The sequence below is a fragment of the Trichosurus vulpecula genome, chromosome 3 (assembly GCF_011100635.1).
Source record: "Trichosurus vulpecula isolate mTriVul1 chromosome 3, mTriVul1.pri, whole genome shotgun sequence".
Classification (NCBI taxonomy): Eukaryota; Metazoa; Chordata; class Mammalia; order Diprotodontia; family Phalangeridae; genus Trichosurus; species Trichosurus vulpecula.
Window position 1 is genome coordinate 154150437 of NC_050575.1, and position 15886 is coordinate 154166322.

The 15886-nt window shown below is 38.9% G+C and overlaps 1 protein-coding gene across 1 annotated transcript in view; it reads right to left on the reverse strand.

Moving 5' to 3' along the window:
• Positions 1 to 15886, reverse strand: part of LOC118841847 (liver carboxylesterase 1-like) — a 75544-nt gene that overhangs the window by 12188 nt on the left and 47470 nt on the right. The window contains exons 6-10 of the mRNA XM_036749512.1: positions 15648 to 15752; positions 12187 to 12291; positions 10836 to 10874; positions 3903 to 4043; positions 449 to 529 (exon numbers count right to left, since the gene is read on the reverse strand). Of these exons, the coding sequence (XP_036605407.1) occupies positions 449 to 529; positions 3903 to 4043; positions 10836 to 10874; positions 12187 to 12291; positions 15648 to 15752 (471 nt within the window). The remainder of the gene's footprint in view (positions 1 to 448; positions 530 to 3902; positions 4044 to 10835; positions 10875 to 12186; positions 12292 to 15647; positions 15753 to 15886) is intronic.

Sequence of the window (15886 nt, forward strand, 5' to 3'; positions counted from 1 at the left end):
GGGAGAAAAGGATTAGAGAAGGCTTCATTAATTCACTACATGGCCTCTACCTTATAGTGAGGAAAATCATGCTAAATATTTCTATTTCTTAAGCAAAGGAGGGAAATACAAAGCTTTTACTTTTTAGTAAAATGCTGCCTCTTTGAGTGATTTTTTTCCTGCTTTAGGATTAGAGGCATAATAGTGCATTGAAAAGTATGCAGAATTAAGAATCAGAATACCTTGATTTAAATCCTGGCATGATATATATAATGTTAGGGAAATCAATTCCCTCCTCTGGGCCTCTGATTCTCCTGCCTTTAAAATAAAAGCATTGAACCCGATGGTCTCTAATGCCCCTTGAATAGTTGGATTTTATGTTTTAAGATTCTATATCCTTTCTAGCTCTGGCATTCCAAGGTCTAAGTTCCCTCCCAGCTCTGACATTATAGAATTCTACATGTCTTACAACAAGTGGGTAGGAGCTCCATAGCAGTGCTGTTGCTGTTTCTTGGTCTGGTATGCCTTCGGAGAGAGGGAACTGCATCAACTGCACAAAATAGTCATTTCACATAAAAAAAATGGTTAACATATGAAATAAAGCAGCATTTTCTGAAACAAACAAACAAGGAAAGTATTCCTTTTATTTTGATTCATGTTGAGTTAATCAATGAATTTACCTGGCTTATTAAGCATCATAGGAAATATCTAAAGTGGAAATTAGGAAAATATTCTTTGAAAGTATGAAAAAAGCAAGTGCCCCCTTCTACCCAGCCAATAAGCACATCCATTTATATGAAGATCCCTATGGTGCCCAAATAATCAGAAAATATGAGGCTTCTAGTTTCTTGATCATTAGGGTTTCCTTAGGGAACTAGGTAAGGGGGAAAACTGAACCTGAAGTCCTTTTAGCAATGCCTCTAGAAGTTTCCCATATGCCATTTGTTATTCCAGAAATTCTGGCATTGGAGTTTCCTTTAGATTATAAGATTGTCCTCTAGGAGAATGTAAATAACACTGAGAAATTTAATAAAATGAACTAGTTACTTCTTATTAGCAGTCATTTAAATTTGGGAGGATAATTTCAATAAAGGATTTAGAGCTGGAAGTTACCTTTAAGATCTTCTAGTTCAATGACCTCATTTTAAATAATGCATATACCCCTGTTTAGACTTCAACAAGAAGGAAAATCATTAAAGGCAGAGACACTGAAATGTAAAGAAAAGGACTTTCAGGTGTAAAGGTAACATTCTAAAACTTGGATAGGATGGGAGGTGAAGATAGAATGTGAAGAAGCCATCAAGATGGCAAATTTGCACTTAGAGCACAGAACACTTCCAAAGTTCTTTTATCAGCATTTCATCTGCATGAGATCTAACAGGACTCTGTGAAGTATAATGTGGCTGACCATAAGTAAAGGCAGAGCTCCTTACTGAGAGAAGCCATCTGTTAATCAGAGAAAATGGTCAACCAGAAATGAGTAGACCTCTGTACCTTCTGCCTGGAGGTTGCAAAACTAAGAGCCAAAGTTCTGAAGGAATCAAAGGAAGAGACTTCTGTCAATCCTAGGCTGAGGATTGTGGTCCTTTATGAAAGGAGAACTGTAAAACTTCAGCTGAGAAAAGTGTTGTAACAGAGCCTGAGATTATTGAAGATTGCAAATGTCTAGCAAAAAGCAATCCCAGGGAATATTTAAGGTGGAATACATACAACAGAACCAAACTCTGGGAAGAGTACAGTGGCCTAGGGATTTGCGTTATCCAGACCAGTAGTAGCTGATATTTTATTTACTTACACTGGTGAGTAAATAAAGCATATGTATAAAAATATACAATGCTTGAGGAGGGCACTAACCCCTGGGGAAGTGAGGAAAAAACAGATTGAAGGATGTAGCATTTGAGTAAGAGTCTTTAAGGAAGCTGGGGTCCTTAGAGGTAGAGATGACTAGGGAGAGACAGGAATAAGTAAAACTTTTCAAAGGCACAGAGACAAGAGATGGAATGTTATGCAAGAGAGATAGCAAATTTGGCTTGAGTGTAGAGTGTGTAGAGAATAGTGGGTAGCTAACTTGAAAAGATATGTTGAGCCAGAGTATGAAGGATATAAAATGCTCTAGGAGTTTTTATTTAATCTCAAAGCCACTGGGAAGTCATTGAAACTTGTCAAATAGGGAAATGACATGGTTAGGTCTGCACTTTATAAATATCAATTTGGCAGCTTTGAGGAAGATGGATTAGAAAAGAGAAAAATCTGGATATAGGGAGACCAATCAGGAGGCTATTACATTAGAGTCTAGGACAGACCTGCACAACTTGGCAGTAGGTAGGGTCCAAAATTAAAATAGGCTAAATTTCTTCAGGCTGCAGATAGGTTTTTAGCAGCTCATTTTCTGAGTAAGGTATAATTAATAATTTATTTTGCAAACAAACCATGTTTTTTAAAAAAGGGAAATTTCAATTAATATCAATTAATAACATTTATTACTTAAGATTTTTATTTATCATGAAATTATTCTTCTCAGACTAAAGACAGATTGGTGATGGTTGGTTGCCATGGGTCATGTGACAAACAGGTGAGCATGCACAGTGGCAACCCACCCACTAAGTTACATTATGGGCACAAAAATGACTAGCGGAAGGTGGGTTAAGCAGGGCATGAACAAAGCACTTGTTACATTTTTACTTCCTCTTATATCCTCTCCATTTTTCATGGTCTGCCCAAAATCCTTTGGTGGACCGCAAGTGGTCTGTGGGCTGTATATTATGCAGGCCTGGTCTAGGCAATAGAGTGGTTATGATATCAGTAAGGAGAGATTCTCATGGGAGAACTGTTGGAGAGACTTGAGGCTTGTTATCTTTATCCCTTGGATAAGGGAAGTAAGAGTGAAGAGTCAAGGATGACTCTTAGGTTTTTGATTTATAGGATTGGAAGAATTGTGGTTCTCTTATCAGTGATAGAGGATGAGTGAGTTTAGGGGAAAAGATATAGCTCTGTTTTAGATATGTCAGATTTGAGATGCATATGGGACATTCAGATGCAGATGTATATCAGCCAGTTGAAGATGTTGGATTGTAGTTCAGGAGAGAGGTGAGGGCTGGATATGTGGACTCAGGAGTTGTCTGTAGAGAAATTATAGTTAAATGCATGGGAACTGATAGGATTGCCATGAGTACTGAAAGAAAAGAAGAAGAAAAAACAGTACTAGGATATACCCATGCAGTAGGGCAGGTGATGGATAATGAATCTGTGAAAATAAATAAGAAAGATCAGTTCAACAGGCAGTCCAATGTCACACACACACACACACACACACACACACACACACACACACACACACAAACACACATAATGGGTTGGGGAAAGATATCCAGAAAAAGAGGATTCAGTGGCATCATATTCTACAGAGAGGCCAAAAAATGTAAGTTGCCTTTTGGCTCTAACTCTGAAATACTCTGATCTTTCCCAACTCTTAAAAGGGAATGAATGGAAAAGATAATGAGCTCACTGGATAACTGATTGTTTGTCTGTGTTGGGGGCAGGCAACAGGGCATAACACAAAATAGGAAAAGACATAGGTTTTAATCCCAGTTATGCCACTAACTCACCACTCAATTTTAACATGTGTAAAATAAGAGATTTAGATTAGATGGACTCCAAAGTTTCTTCCAGATTTAATATTCTATTTTATGAGTGAGTGCCAAATACCAGGTTGGCCTTTCCAATGATTTTACTGCTACCTAGAGCAGCTAGTGAAAAATGAAGTTTTATGTTGGGGTGAGGGTAGAGGTGGGGATTGTAATTAGCTCAGAACCAAAAGCAGGTTATCTCTTGATAAAGCTATAGACTCTTTTTCCAGCTTAACTACAAGGAAGTCCTGGTCCCACAGTCTGCGGAAGGAGAAGGAAAAAATGCAATGTTCTCACAGTTGGAAGAAGCCAGCCAAATTCATGATTGTTGATTCCTATGATATGGGGAACACGATTGAACTTCTTTTCAGCCAGGAGCTCTTCAGGACTTTTTGGGAAAAATACTCCATCAATGATTCCAGGTAGGAAAGAAATTTTCTGGAAGAAGATTAAAAAAATAACATCAACTTTCCCTTAGTAGAAGGGAATAAAAATATATGACTTATTATGACTGTGAACTATAACCCAGGTGTTGCTATGTTCTCTATATCCAAGAGTAAGATCAGCAAGGAACAGGATGTACAGCTTTCCTCTGGGCTTCTGAAACACAAGGTTATCTGAAGGCTAGTGTAATTATGGCATAATTAAAGAGAGATACCCAAGGGAAAATTGTTAGGGAGGCAGACTTCTTGAGACTTGTTCACTGATTAGACAAGGGGAGTAAGAGTGAAGAGACAAGGATTACTCTTAGGTTTTGAATTTATGGGATTAGAAAATTGGTAGTTCTCTCATCACTAACAGGATATGTCTCTGACTCACAAATACTCAGTTCATCAGTGAGCTAATTACTTTTATTAAAACCATTTTCAGCACAAAGGCACATTTGGAAAAAATAAATTGGATTAAAATATCAAAATATATTTTTCTGAATTTAAAAACAACCCAAAAGAGCATTTCCATATACAAAGTAGAATTTTTAAAAGGATCATATGTTAAAATGTAAGTTTCTACTACATACAAATTGATTTAAAATTTTTTAACTCATTATTTTCAAAGCTACCTCTTTGAACTTCCTCTTTGCATGTGATTCTATTTTATTCTTTTTCTTTTTTTTTTGCAATACTATCACTAATTCCCCTTTTTCCCCAAATAAAAAGGAAAAAATCATTATAAGAAATAAACAGGAAAGGAAAACAAATCTATGTATTTGACATGTGCAAAAAATAAATGCTTCATTCTGCACCTTGGTTCTATTATCTCTGATAAGAAGTAAGTAGAATGTCTCATCATCATTGCTATGTACTTTTGTTATCATTGATAAGATCTCAAGTATTTTTCCAAGTCAGTTCATTTAACTCTACATATGTTTGTACAAGTCTCCTAAGACTTCCCCGAAACTATTTCATAATGTATTATGAAACAATAATATTCCATAATTTGTTCAGCCATTCCCTAATGTTCTTTTTCTTTGATCCTTAAAAAAAAAAAAACATGTAACTTACACAAGTAATTATTAAGCACTCATGTGCCAGGCACTGTGCTATGCTCTAAGAGTACATATACAAACAGAAAGATGGTCCTTGTCTTCAAGGAGCTTACACTATTTTTTCCATATTTTTATTATTTATTTAATATTTTAGTTTTTAACATTGATTTCCACAAGATTTTAAATTACAAATTTTCTCACCATTTCTACCCTCCCCCCCACTCCAAGATGGCATATATTCTATTTGCTCTGTTCCCCTATCTGCCCTCCCTTCTGTCACTCCACTTCCCCCCATCCCCTATCCCCTTTCCCCTTTCTTTCTTATAGGGCAAGATGGATTTCTATACCCCATTGCCTCTGTAGCTTATTTCCCAGTTGCATGTAAAAACAACTTTTTTTTTGAAAACCTGTTTTTAGAACTTTGAGTTCCAAATTTTCTCCATTCTTCCCTCCCCATCCACCCTCCTTGAGAAGGCAAGCAATTCAACATAGGTTGCACATGTGTCATTATGCAAAACAGTTCCATAATAGTCATGTTCTGAAAGACTAACTACATTTCCCTCCATCCTATCCTTTCCTCCTTTATTCAATTTTTTTCCCTTGACCCTGTCCCTTTCAAAAGTGTTTGCTTTTTATTACCTCCTCACCCAATCTGCCCTCGCTTCTATCATCCCCCCTCTCATCCCCTTCTCCCCTACTTTCCTATAGGGTAAGGTACCCAACTGAGTGTGTATGTTATTCCCTCTTTAAGTCAAATCCAATGGGAGGATGACAGCAAGATTCACTCAATCCCTTTAACCTGCCCCCTCTTCCCTTCCAACAGAACTGCTTTTTCTTCCCACTTTTATGTGAGATAATTACTCCATTCTATCTCTCCCTTTCTCTTTCACCAAATATATTCCTCTTTCACTCCTTAATTTAATTTAATTTTTTTAGATATCATGCCTTCATATTCAACTCACCGTGTGCCCTCTGAATATATATATGTGTGTGTGTGTGTGTATTCTCTTCAACTACCTTAATAATGAGAAAGATCTCATGAATCATACACATCATCTTTCCATCTAGGAATGTAAACAAAATGGTTCAATTTTAGTAAGTCCCTTATGATTTCTCTTTCCTGCTTACCTTTTCATGCTTCTCTTGATTCTTGAGTTTGAAAGTCAAATTTTCTTTTCTTTTCATCAAGAAAACTTGAAAGTCCTCTATTTTATTGAAAATCCATATTTTGCTTTGGAGTATTATACTCAGTTTTTCTGGGTAGTTGATTCTTGGTTTTAATCCTAGCTCCTTGGACCTCCTTAATATCACATTCCAAGCCTTTTGATCCCTTAATGTAGAAGCTGCTAGATCCTGTGTTATCCTGATTGTTTTTCCACAATACTCAAATTGTATATTTCTGTCTGCTTTCAATATTTTCTCCTTGACCTGGGAACTCTGGAATGTGGCTACAATATTCCTAGGAGTTTTCTTTTGGGGATCTTTCTCAAAAGCCAATCGGTGGATTCTTCCAATTTCTATTTTACACTCTTTTTCTAGAATATCAGGGCAGTTCTCCTTCATGATTTCTTGAAACACGATGTCCAGGCTCTTTTTTTGATCATGGCTTTCAGGTAGTCCAATAATTTTTAAATTATCTCTCCTGGATCTATTCCCAGGTGAGTGGTCTTTCCAATGAGATATTTCACATTGTCTTCCATTTTTTCATTCTTTTGGTTCTGTTTTATAGTATCTTGATTTCTCATACAGTCACTAGCTTCCACTTGCTCCAATATCATTTTTAAGGTGTTATTTTCTTCAGTAGTCTTTTGGACCTCCTTTTCCATTTGGCTAATTTTACCTTTTAAGGCATTCTTCTCTTCATAGGCTTTTTGGAGCTCTTTTGACATTTGGGTTAGTCCATGTTTAAGGTGTTATTTTCTTCAGTATTTTGGGGGATCTCCTTTAGCAAGTCATTGACTTGTTTTTCATGATTTTCTTGCATCTCTCTCATTTCTCTTTGCAATTTTTCCTGTACTTCTCTTACTTGCTTTTCCAAATGGCTTTTGAGCTCTTCCATGGCCTGAGACCAATTCATATGTTTCTTGGAGGCTTTTGAGGTAGGCTCTTTGATTTTGTTGACTTCTGGCTGTATGTTTTGGTCTTCTTTGTCACCAAAAAAGATTCTATAGTCTGAGTCTGAGACTGAGTCCTTTTTTCCTGCCTGCTCATCTTCCCAGACAACTACTTAACCCTTGACCTTTTTGTCAGTGTATGACGGCCTTCAGAGTGGCAAATACTTTGTCCCAAGCTTTGGGGGCCTCAAGCTCCTGTTTTCAGAGATACTTCTACTCCTCTGACACTGCAAGGTCTGCCACAACAGGGCTCCTCCTCCTCTAAGAACTGCCAACCAGGACTGCAACTCAGATTGAAGTAGGGCAAAGCAAGAGAACCCTGCCTCTTTGCCAGCAAAGCACTCCCTGTACTCCTGTTCTGATCCATGTCTTGATTCCTCCCACCTGGTGGGCCAGGGACTCTGGAAGCAGCCTCTGCTGGAGTTTTTGAAGCAGCCCCAGGAGCTTTCTGCTGCCACTGCCTCCACTGCACCACCTCTGCTGCCCCCAGGGCTGGGGCTGGACTGTGTACTTCTCTCATCCAGGTCCAGCAGTTTTCCCACTAACCTGCTCTCTTGTTTTTGGCATATGTGGGTTGAGAAGTCTCATAATTGCCACAGCTCAGTGATTCATGGCCCTTTGGTCTGCTCTGCCCTACTCCTGGTCTTGTCTGTCCTAGTGCAGCCCATGCTGGGTTGTGCTTTGCTCCCAACACAGTGTGATAGACCCTTCCAGTGACCATCCAGGCTGTCTTGGGCTAGAGACTTGTTGCTCTCTGTTATTTAATGGGTTCTGCAGTTCTAGAATTTTTTCAGAGCCAATTTTTTTACAGGAGAGGGATATGTGGGAGAGCTTAAATGAGCCCCTGCTGTTTTCCAGCCACCATCTTGGCTCTGCCCCCCCCCCCCAAACAAGGACCTTACATTCCAATGGAAGAAGATAACAAATATAAGTTGAGGCTAAAGGGAGGGGAAAGGAAGGGAGTAGGAATGAAGAGTCCCAGAGCAGAGGCATTGTAGAGAGTCTGAGAGAATAAGTACAGCCTAGAGAGAAATTAAGACATGGCTGTCCTGGGCCTCCTCCTTAAAATGGAAATTCTGTGAGGAACCTGTCAATCAGAGGGAGAGGAAGGTTATGGGTACTTCCAGTGTGTGAAGTCCAGCAGTGGTGGAGATACACTTCTAAGGTAAAGAGGTTTTTTAATAGGAGAGTCTTGGAGTGTCAGGAGTACAGCCTGGAGAAGGTATCTATTTGGGGGTATAGGACTAGTAGTAGTAGCCCTGAGTAAAAAGCATAGGTGCAGTTTAGTGGTTTAGCAGGTATAGTTCCAAACTGATTTATAAAATATCTAGACCAATTGAAAGTTTCACCAAAAATGTAGTAGAGTATCCATCTTCCCCCAGACCCTCCAATGTTGTCATTGTCTTTTTCTGTCATCTTTGCCAATCTGATAGAAATAAGGTAGATCCTCAAGGTTATTTTAATTCTCCTGGCAAAAATAATGTTTTTAAAGATAGGGCATAAAAACAAATCTCTTAGGGTTGGGTTGGCTGTGCAGGATGATGGTCATCTTAGTGTTCAGTGTTTCTCAGATAAAGGTTATCTTTTTCTCATCTTTCCAACATGAAATCAAACCCAGAAAGTCTTTGCTGACTGCCTACACAGAGCTCTCCTTCTTCTAAACATGTATAGCACTGCGTTAGATATGAAAAGAATATTGAATTCGGATCCAGACCCAGATTCTCATTATGGCTCCAATATATCTTAGTCATGTGACTGTGAGCAAGTCACTTATAGTCTAAAGCCAACCCTACTTTCCTTAATTATAAGATAGATACTTCCAACTGCCTACCTCATTGAATTGAGAAGTCAAAATTTAAAAACAAAAGGGGCCTGAATCAAATTAAAATGTAGTTAGGAAATATTTAATAAAATAAATAAAAATACAATAGAACATGGATAATGTTTGGGATTATGCACACACACATGCACATACATATGTATATGTTATATATATATGTACATACATATATAATATGATATATATATACATATATAATCCCATTAACAATATACAGTCAATCCTCAACTTTCACAGGGTTACATTCCAAGACAATGGTGTAGAAGTCATAAACACTAATGTTGATACAATAAATTTATGGGAAATAGGGAGTTAGGCTCCTGGGACCACCAAAAACTATATTTTTTTTGCTAGAGATTGCTGAAAATACACTTTTCTACATGCAACTCTTTCTAATAAAACATAAATTTTGATAAAATTCATTTTTTTCTCACACAGTAACCATGAAATAACCTGTAAAATTCAGTACGCAGAATGAAATTGGTAACATGAAAAACATTTTTTCTCATTAGTAATTCCCTAGAATTCTGTGGCCCTTTGTGCTGACATCTAAATAAAAACAAAACAAAACATTGATTTCAAACAATATTCACTTTTCATAACACATGAGGTCCATAATACCATAAAACTGTACAATAAATAAAATTCTTGGAATAAAACATTTTAAATCAGAATGTTATCTTTCATTGTGTCAGATAGTGATGTGAGACTGTGGTATTGTATACTGTACTACTGTAAACCTCTCTACCTTGACTGCCCTCTGAAAACCAAGGGTGAGGTTGCTGGGACCTCAGTCACTGCTGTTGGAAGACATTGAGACTTCCAAAGTCTCGATATTACCTAAGAGCCTAAGGACTTGCATTACACTTTGGGACAAAAGTGCAGCACAAAACTTGAATTTTAAAGGCAGACAATGAAAATATTCAATGAATGAACGGGAAGCTTTTTACAATGGTAGTGTGAGCAAGAACAGTGAAATGCCTAGTAGGATACCAGTTGTTCCACAAACCTACACATGTCATGCCTCTCTTTTTTTTTCCTCTACTTCACATGGTTTTGAATGTTAAAATGAGGCTACTAATAAAAGCACACTGATGCTTGAAGTTGCAAAAGTTAAACATGTTAATATTAAGGATTTACTCAGTGTGTATAGGTGTGTGTGTGTGTGTGTGTGTGTGTGTTTGTGTGTGTGTGTGTATGCATTATATAGTAGAGAGGACATTTCCTCCCCCAGAAGTGACCTAGATCAATACAATCCTAAGTCTAGTTTCTTTCTGTGTCTCCACCACCCAGCTCAGGACTTTTATTTGTGTTTACTAAATGAGTTTTTAACTATAAATTGATAAGAAAGAGTTTGGAGTCACAAAGAGACAGTCACAGCAAATGGTTTTGCAAAAGGCCCTGAGTTAATACTTGGTCCAAAGCAAAGTAGTTCTGTAGCAGTTACAAGTATTCACCTCACAACATGGTTGGGGATTAACAAAGAATTGATTGTCTGAAGACTTTGCTTTATCTCTGAGAACTTCTGAAAGGATTCATCAGCCCAGCTCAGGTGTTTCCCTAGAGGCCACTATGAAAGCCAACCACAGCCTCAGGAAAGGGCATTTTTAGCAGTGGCTAATTGTATGTGTGTTGGGGAGGAGACAAGGTAAGAGAGGAAGATATGCTGGTACTGGAGAAATGGGATTGAAATAATTCCATTCATACTGGGCTTCCTCCTATCTTTAATCAGCACTTGAAGGAGCCAAGATTTAAAACCCATAATTAAGAAAACAAAGATGCTTTTTTACCTCCAATGGGTCTCCTAGGAAATCCAGGCCAAATAATCCCTGTGAAGACAAACAAAAAAGGTAGGTGAGAGAACTTCACAGTAAGAGCCCATCATACTACTTTACATGCTGATCAGGTTCCTTCTCTCAGTGTTCTTATGTGATTAACTGAACAGTTTCTGAGCCCCACCTTTCACACCAGGAGCAAAATGAAGCTGGGATAGTTACTGAGATAATGACAAGGGCTCTTGGAACAAAACTAGGAATCACCATAGGAACATCTGCAGCCTCTATTTCTTACCTGTCTTTTCTCCACATCCTAGGCTTCTGAAGGAGAAAACAGACCTATGAACAAGGGGTTTCTTTCTTCCTCCCTTCCTTCCTTCCTTCCTCCCTTCCTTCCTCCCTTTCTTTCTTTCTTTCTTTCTTTCTTTCTTTCTTTCTTTCTTTCTTTCACCTTATCCGTGAGCAGTCCTTCCCTGCCCTCCACCCATTCCCTTCCCCAGGATAGAAGCTGTGGAAATGAGAATGCATTGTTCATTTATATAACTCTGCAATCAAGGTTACTTTTGTATTTGGCCAAAACATTGGCAATGGGCCTGGAACTGATCTAGGACCAGCCTCTTCATTGCTGCTGCACAAACTAGCTGGGATTACTTAAGGAACTCTAGTTAGGACCCTCCTCTGCATCACTAGAATTTAGATTCTCCAGACTCCCACACAGCCCCTTACCAACTGAGCCCATATGCACAAAGCAGAGTATTGTTGTTATATCTAAGTTATGTTCTAAGCCCTGAAAACCACTTTGGCTTCAATTTCCCAAATGTATCTTGCTTAGGTTCTAAGGCTGTATTTTACACTGCCCGCATGGATTAAACCTGAATCAGATGACTTCAACTGAGTAGTCCAGAGAAATCCCTGGGAGATTGACTCATTTGGTGGAGAATTCAAGGGTTCAGGCCTCTCTTCCCTCAGGGATGGGGACAAGAGCTCAGTCCCTCCTCAGAGTCAAAGCATATACACACCATTGGCCCTGCCTTTGTCTTCTCCACAAAGAGATTCTCAGGCATATCTGACAATGTGGTTTCCTTGAGTGGGCAAGAACTCAAGAGCTCGTTTGGTCTAGTCCCTCAAGCAGGTGGACAAGACATTAAGTATGAATGCTTGGAAACCATTTCTCTGATCATGACTTAATCAGACAAAGTGAGTTGAAGGACTTTTATGTAAATATTTTTTTTTAAAACATGGCTATCTGTACTTCTATAGATGAGAATTTCACATTCATAGAGAACCATTCATTCTGCCTGAGAGAATTGAAGAGTCTGGAGGGATCATGGGCATTGGCAATGGAAGAAAATCCAAGGTCACCTACCATCTTCAGACCTACATCCAAGAGTTGCTCCTCTGACTTCTGTCGCATACAGTGAACCATGGTAGCTGAAGTGACTGTTTTGCACCCAGAAAAAGTGGCAACTTTCTGCAACAAGATATAACAGGGACAGTTTATACTATCACCCTATCCAGATAGGAAAGCTGTGCCTAAATCCATGTGTTGTTTGAACTGTGACAGTACAGTACAAAGGAAGGAACCCTACATTAGGAGCAGAGGAGCCCTAAACTAGAGAGTTGGGTAAGTCCACGTTGTCATCAATTGGCCCTGAAACCTTCAGCAGGTTACTTTTGAATGGGACGGATAATTGTGAAGACTTCACAGGGTATGTCTAAGGGAGTAGGAGAGGTTTGGGACTTGGCTTTGTGATTCTGTAAGGTCAGGGCCTGGAGCTGTGGGCATGCCCTTCCTCCTCTCTGTCAGATGTTAGTAGATAATGAACTTCCTGTGAGCTATTTGTTCTCTGCTCTAGGAATGTCTCCCCTCCCCATTTCTTCTCCTAGACTTTCATATGCCACCCCAGCAGTTGAGTTCCAATAGGGAAAACCTGAATGGACAGGATCAACCTTGGTCCTCTGTCTAGTTTTCATGCCTAGACTGTAAGCACACCTCCCAGACAATGGTGAGAAGGGATAGAGGTGGGTGGGAATCTTTTCATTAAGAGTATAAGTTAAGGCAGGTTCCCTTTTACCTTGCTTCCTCCATTATGGAGGTGTGCCCAAATCTTCAAGGTTTGTAAAACAAATTTACTTTGTTTCTCCTAAAGATGTCTCTCCTATTATTTGAAAATTCTGTCCCATACAGACTTGGAGGTCCCACCAAGATTTGCACTCTCCATGTGGGCAGGCATGGGATTCAGAGCTTAGCCAGCCTGCAGCACTGGAGACTTCTCCAACTAGCTGAGCACCTGAGGGCAGGGCTGGTCTTGCTGGAGATTCACAAACTCCGAGGAGAGGAACTAGGAGAAGCAAAGTAAAAAGGGGGAAATTTGAGTGCACTATGCACTGAGTGGAAATCTCGGCAGTGAAATTTTCAGTTGCCAAACAGTCATACACCATGCGACCCAGGGTAAGTCCTCAGTGTCCCCTGTCTGTGGGACCCAGGAGTGTCAACTGATGGATTTAAGGACACTGAGAAGACACTGGGGGACTGAGCTAAGATTGTGAGATCTTAGAGAAAACCAAGCCACCTGGCCCTGGAATGCCAGGGGATTGGAATTTGTGGGGTTACTAACCAGGAGATAAGGGTGACCTGTCTGGTGTAAATTGGTTGCAAATCTCAGTGCTTGGATAGCCCTGGTGTGCTGTACCAAAGAAGAAGGAATGGCCATAGAAGGAGATCTTAAAATATTTGACTCAGGTGGGGAAAATGGGTTTTTCCTGGTGCTTTGAGGAAAGGCACTACCCAGGAGGGAAAGAGATTTGTAAAAATTCTCTCTCTGGGTGGGGTAGGTTGATTTACATTTCAACGCATTTCACTGCTTCACGGAAAGGAGGCTTGTGACTGTAAGAGGAGATGTGGTGCAAGAAATGTATTTTTTTAATGTTGGAAGTGGGTCTGAATTCGAATTCTGAATTGTTCGTGTGAAATGTCTGTCTAACAAATGTTGTCTGTGTTTTTTTTTTTTGTGTGCTCTATGTTCAGGTAAAAATGTTTAACTCTAGGAGACTGAAATGGGCTCCTTTGGTATGAAAATTGTTAGATAAGGAATCAGAGCTGAAGCTGCCAGCCAGGAGGGCTGGGGCTCTGAATTAAGGGTTGGTTGGATTCTAAAGGGAAAAAAATCTGTGTATTTTGTATTAAGTCAGTCTATCTAACGTCAAGCAAGTGTTTAAACTGTAGAAGAGAAATAAAGAGGTCTGTATGAAAAATTGGATGACCACTTTAAAGAGGTTCAGTGGTTGGCTTAGGATGTGATTAAAAATTGTTGGTCATTTTAATGTTTTAAGGTAAAAAGAAAGCAGCTGGGAAAAGGAAAAGCTGGGTGAGTATACATTTTATTATTCACTTGAAATGTTCGAGGTAGTTTGGGTCAAGATTAGGGAAGAAAGATTGAAATTGGAATGCAGCGGGCAAAAAGTTTCAGGAAAAGTTGGGGAGAGATAGAAGCTAGAAGTAAAAGGATTTAGGTGGGGGTTGGTGCTCTTAGCTTCCCTGTACTCCTGGCCACACCTTTCCCCCACCCTCCACATTGAAAGACTGTGGGGAGCTGAAGCTAAAATAAACTTGTAACATGATTGGGAAATAGGGCTGATTAGTTAGTGATGAAAGGTTTTATTGAATCCAAGTATTGAGTATGAGAAAGATTTTGATTTGTATAATCATTAAGCTTTGCCCATGTAAGGTATGATTGAATTTTGGTTTCGCAGAGATTATATAAAATCATGATTCGAAGCCATATACTAGTGGCCAGGGATAGGAAATTAAGCTAGCCCCCTGAAAATTAGCATATCTAAAAGGGCTAGCTTCTTTGTTTTTAGAAAGGCAGGCTCCTTAGTTCTCAAGGGGCTGCCAGGCCCAAATGTAATACACCTTAGGGAGGAGTCTTTAGCAACTGAAAGGGATTTTTCTCCTCCATGTTATATGAGGCAGCAGGATGTAGGAGAAACTGAGAAAAATATTTTAGCTTGGTAGAAAGAATGAGTGGGGGAGTTGCAAACCCATGTGCTCTTAAGGCCCACTCCCTCTTATCTTTCTTATGAGTTGAGAAGGTTTTCTTTTTTTGTAAGAGAAGTGCCCGCATTCTTTCCCCCTCAAAATCCTTAGAATCCTTAAGCATTTTGTTAATTGCCAGTATGCATAAGATGAAGCTTGGAGAAAGCAGGATGCCAAATTTAAGTCTGGATGGTTCATAAAAGCAGATAATGATATGAAATAAAGTTTTTCTTTCTTTTATAAGTTCATTCATGTCCAGGAAAATATTCCTAATACTTGGGCCAGAAGTAGTGGGTGCTGAAGAATATACAGCTAAATAAATAAAGTGTATTTAAGATATTAATGTATTACTATATGTTATGCATGTATTTATATATTTATGTATTACTATAGAAATCCCAGAAGTAATAGGATCAACAATTCCTATATGTGCTAATCTGGAAACGCAATTGATGTCATCTGAAATTTATTGTTTCTGTATTTCTAAAATTCTCTTAGATTGTGAAATTTGAGAAGACCATTATGTGATTTTAATCTGAGTTTGATATATGTGAATTATGGAGGTGTGCCCAAATCTTGCAAGATTTGTAAAATAAATTTACTTTGTTTCTCCTAAAGATGTCTCTCCTATTATTTGAAAATTCTGTCCCATACACTTTCCTTTTCTGGAAGTCAGATTGCACTTCTATTAAATGAAGGGTTTGGGCTAGATGATCTCAAATGTCTAGATTCTAAGACTCTATGAATGGAGTCAAGGCTTTGAAATAAAGTATAATGCAAAGGTCTACCTCACTTCCTGCTGTGAAGCTGGAGTTATACAAACAATCCATTATGGATACTCCACTCTGAGAAATAGCCCGGTGGAAAAGGTTCTTGGTCAAAGGAGATAAAACCTAAAAGAAAAAAGAAAGGAAAAAAATTACATTTCAAGAACAGAGTCAGAGCTAGGATGGGGCTCTGTCCATGGGCACTGAAGTTCAGAGGGCACTGATAACTCTAAAATTCCTTTCCCTGCATTCAAAACAAA